General features: G+C 35.4%; 1 protein-coding gene across 1 annotated transcript in view; it reads left to right on the forward strand.

Annotated features, from left to right (window-relative positions):
• LOC112995238 (F-box/LRR-repeat protein 17) overlaps positions 1 to 5057 on the forward strand; it is a 303636-nt gene extending 298579 nt beyond the window's left edge. The window contains exon 9 of the mRNA XM_064501032.1: positions 2632 to 5057. Within this exon, the coding sequence (XP_064357102.1) occupies positions 2632 to 2769 (138 nt within the window). The 3' untranslated portion in view covers positions 2770 to 5057. The remainder of the gene's footprint in view (positions 1 to 2631) is intronic.
• The last annotated feature ends 943 nt before the right edge of the window (positions 5058 to 6000 follow it).

The following is a 6000-nucleotide window of genomic DNA, read 5'->3' on the forward strand; positions in this document are numbered from 1 at the left end:
CTGTTTAATAAAGTAATAATAGTAATGAGTAATAATTTTATTAAATATTGTTATATATTATAATAACTGTATTGAAAAACTCAGGACAAGTGGTTAATGCTAAATGTTTTTCCACAGATCTGTTCATAGATTTTAAGACCAAAAGAGACTATTGTAGTATCTAATCTGTCTTTCTGAGTATCATGAGCCATATTATTTTGAATAAATTAGCCTTGTATTAAATACGTTAACTTGTATCTAGCTACACTATTGCTTACATATGCGTGCAGTCTTGAGTCAAAGACACTAGGATGTGAAGAATTCGTGGCTTTCTCTGATCGTTTCTTCGCTCACTGTGGTTGAACAGCCTCCTTATTTAAAAAAAAAAAAAAAAAAAAAAAAAAAAACCTTACTTTCCGAGTTTGTTTCCTGTGATAGGAAATCTGCTTATGGTATTGTACAATTAGGTACAATATCAAACGATATTGGTACAATATCAAATGCTAATACCCATGCTGTCAAAAAAGAAAAGCAGAACAGGTGTGTGTTAAAGCACAATATCCTCTCTCCATGATTAATATCTACAGTTATCTGGTAGAAAAGCAATATCCCTTCTCTGGTTTCCCATTTAGGAAGGGCAAAATGAGCAGCTGTCTGTGGTAAGCATCTTCATTCTGGCAGAGGTAACCATTAGAAGAGGTTGTTGTGGACAAGGATAGTAGGTTTATAATAGTGGTGATTTAGAATTAGTACTTGAGAGCATAAAGTGAAAGTGGTAACCTGATGGATTCTGCTGTGGCGCTCTGCACCACAAATTTTAAAGAGAAGAGGTTTTTGACTGTTTTTGAATAGGCAAAAAGTAGCAAATACTGTTATGAGGATTCTTCCCTTCCAACCAGTATTTCTATGAAGTGTTGCTGACAGTTTGAAAGTATGTATTCATCTATAAATATCAAATATTTTGGAGGATTCATGCTATCTCTGATTTCGTTTCAATTTATTAAAAGTCACTTCTTGTTTTTTGTCACTGGAAGATGTTACTATAACATAGTTATTTGCCAAAAGCATACAGTGTGTGCTTTGAAGGGAGGTTAAACCAGTTTTCTATCCAAGTCTGTCCCAGCTAGATGAAACTTCCAATGAAGATTGAGTGTTTCTAATATCAAAGTAGAAGAACTGGATATTAAACCTTTCATTTATCCCTGTCATTGGATGCAGTCATTGTTCAGAAGGATGCACTCCTTGATATCTTTTAAGGACAAAAATATCAGATATTGTGGTCACTGTGCTTTAAAATGTTATTCCCCAGATGGATCTTTGTAATGATAGTAAACATTTTAGTTTAGTTTTTTACTTTTGACCCTGAATGTGGGACACAGGGGAGGGAAAAAGGCAAACAATTATATCAGTCTTCCATCCTACTGATCTAGGTTCTTCAGCATTTAAATGCAATATCAATGCATTTAAAAACATCCAAGTGTTCAGCAAAGATTTCAAAGAAAGCTACGTAAAAGTTATGGTTCTTAGGTTAATCTTTTATTTATCTAAAGGATGAAGGAAGCTGTCTACTTCTGTGATATGAACTGCAATCAGCTTAAAAATAATTGACAAATTAATCCCCTCACAGCACTGCAATTGTAAAGGTGTTAGGTTTAATTAGGCTTGTCTGATTGCCTTGTCTAATCAAGAATAAAGGTGCTACCTTTGATGTCTGAGATTTTGGAGGGCCATCCCTGACCTGACAAGCTTGCATGTTTTAATTATTGATCCCACTATTTCTGCCCACAAACCCCCTAGTGCAGTGTTAGCCTCAGACCAAACAGCTAAAATAAAAAAAACTTCTGCCTGTGATGCATGCAAAGACATGTTGGACTTCTAACCTTTGGAAATGTTCGCCTATATTACCAGTTGATATACCTGCAATATAGAATTGTTTGTATTCTTTTTTCCTTGGGTAATGAAATTATTATTATTATTAATCATGGTAGTCACATTGATAGCTACCATACAGTGCAAGTTCATTTCGATAAGGCTGTGGAGTTACTACTTAGTGTGTGTGAAAGTATCATAATCATGCCATAAATTAATTAATAATCAGCATAGATGTAATCATTTTCATTTTCCAAAACCAAGAAGATCTTATGTTTCAAACCTCTGTCTGCTTGAGGGAGTTTGAATTACAGTAATACACTTCTATGTCAAGGTAGAGAAAGAAATCTGTTACTGCAGACAGTGCCCTGTTAAACAAAATGGTTTTACTTTGAAGAATTAGGGTTTGGGCTCTGTGGGTGGCCAGCATAGTGGAGCATGGAATTAAAATAATTTAACTGTTAAACATTGTTGCAATATTTTAAACATTATTATTTTTAAAGGGAGGCTATTTATTTGTCTTTTCTTTTTGCTTTCTGTTTCAAATAGTGAAACAACAGTTTTTACTAGAATGTATTATATAACACTTCTCCCTTTAGAATAAGATTGAGCTGTTTTTTTCCTGTAAGAGAGCTTTGCCCTTTGTTCATTTGCTGTGTCGTGAATGCACGCAGACCGGTACTAGCAGTGGAGAGCCCAGCCCTGCAGGTCCCCCTGGGAGCCTGGAATCTGATCATTTATTTTGCCTTTTTGTCCATCACGGATTCTCCTCTTTGATTGCAGGTGAATGAAGCCACAGTGGAGCAGCTAGTGCAGCAGTATCCGCATATAACCTTCAGTACTGTACTACAGGATTGCAAGAGGACGTTGGAACGGGCTTATCAAATGGGCTGGACACCCAATATGTCTACTGCCTCTTAACCTCCTGTACCGCTATGACAGTTCTGCACTGCTGCATTCAGTAGATCTAATGGGGACTGCAGATTTTGTTTGTACAATGTTGCAGGAATATTTTAAACTTTCTTTTTATCCTCATTTTATTTTTTACAAAAATGTATATTGAGAAATCACTTATTCCAAAATAAGTCGTCTTATTTTTTTATTTTTAAAACAGGTTCATGTCTCATTTTTAATGATGAAAATGTTATGTTTGGTCTCTCTCGGAAACTATGGGAGAGAAACTGGACTGTGATGTAGTCAGATACTTGTAACTATCCAGAATATTGAATTGTTATTCTAAAAATCTGCAAGTCCCCAAAGATAAAGAAGAGGGTTCACAACCTTTCATATGATGCAATATAATTGTGAGTTTACGCAAGTTACAGTAAAATGGAAACAGCTATACACTGACTTTGTACTGTACAACTATGTACTAATATCAAAGCAAAACTTCAGAAATGCATCGTATCTTTTTGTTTGCATAGAAGATATAAAAGCCTTTGGCAGACTTCTTGAAGTGGATTCCTACTAGTTCTATGGATAGCTTGAAATTATAGAAGATATTAAGCTTGTTTTCTTCTGTTTACTTTCCTTTGCCTTGGTCATGTGCGTTTCCTTTGATTTGTAAATGGTAACTCAGTGCTAGCACCAGTGTAATTGAGCAGTATAGGCCTGTGCTGAATCTGGGAGCTCAACTTGACGCTTGTTATTTACCTAGACTAAAGCTACCCCAGGAGTTTTAAGATGCACAGTAATAAGAGAATCTGCAAAGAATTGTGATTTTCTTATAAACATTTTGATAATTACACAAATCATTATTTTGAACAGAAATCTTAGTAAATGATGATGATGGAGTGGGTATGTAATGGACAATCTTACTTCTTTTCTATTATTGAACTGCAGAAGTGATTTCTTGTTTCATTTTGTTTTGTTAAAATGGTCGTATAGGAGATGCTGTACAGATTTCTAAATCTTTGCACCTTGCCATTTTTGTAATAGGTGAGTTAACAGTGCTTTACCTTTAAGTTAACACTGATAACTGGTTCCCACTTCATAAAGTCACATGCTGAATTGAAGACACCAACTGTCAGAAATGAGTTAGCAGACAATATTTAAATATCTTACTGAAAAACTTACTTTGCTGGTTTTTTTTTAATGATCTTGTCTCCTTGGGCTATGCTGTTATGTTGCTGAATTGTGAAATTCAGATGAATAAGTGGAAATTGGTAAGAGGATTCCTCTGGTTTCATGTGCTGTTATTATTTTAAACAGATCTCACATTGCAAGGAGTGCTGACCTCGAAAAGGCCATCTAAAAGTGACTCTAAGCAGAGGTATCATTTTGTAGGATCAGGGGCTAACTGGCTAACTCTGGAAGTAATTTCTCAGGATGAAGAGTAGTACTTACATCCTCTAAATTATGCGTCCTACACATTGTACTGATTTTTGTATTTGTTTCCAACTCTTTAGGCTACCTTACTTGCAGTATTGTTTCTTTTTCTTTTTAGTACAAAACTGATTTGCAATATGGTGTATGCAGGAAAATAGCCAGAGTAAATATATAAAAAGTTTAATTTTCTGTGTCACATCGCATTCTTAGGAGTTAAATTTGACAGATGGATAGTGAAATTACAGACATTGCAGCTTCAGTTTGAAGTTGCACTAACCTTTAGAGTATTACCATTTGGTTGCAAATGTTTTTGAGGTGTGTAACACTGGATATTTGCTTTTAAAGGTTACAGTGTTTTAATCCAAAATATGAAATGCTCAAGCTTCAGCTGAAGGGTTGCCATTATTGTCAAAATGTTTTACTAATCCAGAAGGTCTGGTGCAGCATAAAATGGAAAAGGTTTAGTATGCCTGTATAAATCTATTGGACTGTATGTTGATTTCCATAGTATAATTCTTGACAACAGAAACGTCAGTTCACAGTAATTCCAGTGATGGTGTTGAATGTTTTCTTATTAGACTTTTTGAAATGAGGATGGACAGATTTCTCTGGAAAAACATGTGGTAAAGTTTTTGCTTGAAATACCGTAAATACATGTGAACATGTACAATGCTGAGCTTTTTATCTATGACAAAATGGCAACAATATTTTCAGAATAAAGCCAATGGATTATATTGCAGATATAGTGCAGAATCTTAGTCATTCTTCATTTAATGTCTTTTTATGAGTGCATTAAAACAATTCACACAATTTGTAAGTTTCTATTTTTCCGTGAAACCTTTGACCTTGCAATGGGTTGCAATAAAAGAAAGAAAAAAGTGGTTGTCCTCTGGTTATCTGTGCTGCTTGACTGTTTTTAGGCTCTGCTAACAGAGCATCCTTGAGGATGCAGAATTCATCTGGACACGGTTCTGAGCAACTGGATCCAAGCTGGCCCTGTTTGGACCAGATGACCTCCAAAGATCCTTTCCAACCTAAAAGAAATACTCTATGACTCGTATTTAAGCTTGTGTGTATATTACAGATCTAGTAGGTCATCTCTTTTTACTTCTACCATGAAGTCACTGTCAGTAGTCTTGCATAACGTGTACTTGGAAATACATTTTCCTGTCAGTGTCTTGTCTCAAGCAAAATTTTACCTGCTATTTGTCTTTTTCTTACTTCTCTGAACTCGTTCATCTTTATAAATCTCAGCGCAACTATTTAAACATTTCCTGTGGATTTTGGCATTTACACCTTTTGGAATTTTCCATGGTATATGCACTGAAACATGTTCTTCTGACTGCACTACTGCTACAGATAGCTCTTTTCTTTCCTTTTAAGTCCATTTTCCTAAATATTTTTATAGAGATAAATGACAGTGCTGTGTGCTTTTTAATTTTTAAATATCACTTAGAGAAGAAGTCCCTTATAAAAGGAAAAAATACCCCTATTCTCCCTGATTCAAAACTTACAGTGGGTTTAAAAACTTGCAGGGAAGTTCCAAGCTGGATTTCCTAGGTTCCATCAGTCCCGTGTTACTGTCACAGTTTCTTTGTTCCTTGAAGATCTTTGTTGAAACCTGCCATTAAGATTCTTCACCCTCTTTCTCTCAGGACTCTTTCAGATAGCCTGCGGCTCAGAATTTGCATCATCCAGAGACATTTTGAGGCTGGAGGGGCTGGATTTGTTCAACCCACAAAAGAGAAGGCTAAGGCAAGCTCTAAGTGATTACTTAACTAACTGCTGGGTGGCTGTAGAAAAAATGGAGTGAGATGTTTTGGA

Source organism: Dromaius novaehollandiae, chromosome W (assembly GCF_036370855.1).
Source record: "Dromaius novaehollandiae isolate bDroNov1 chromosome W, bDroNov1.hap1, whole genome shotgun sequence".
In the NCBI taxonomy this organism is placed as follows: Eukaryota; Metazoa; Chordata; class Aves; order Casuariiformes; family Dromaiidae; genus Dromaius; species Dromaius novaehollandiae.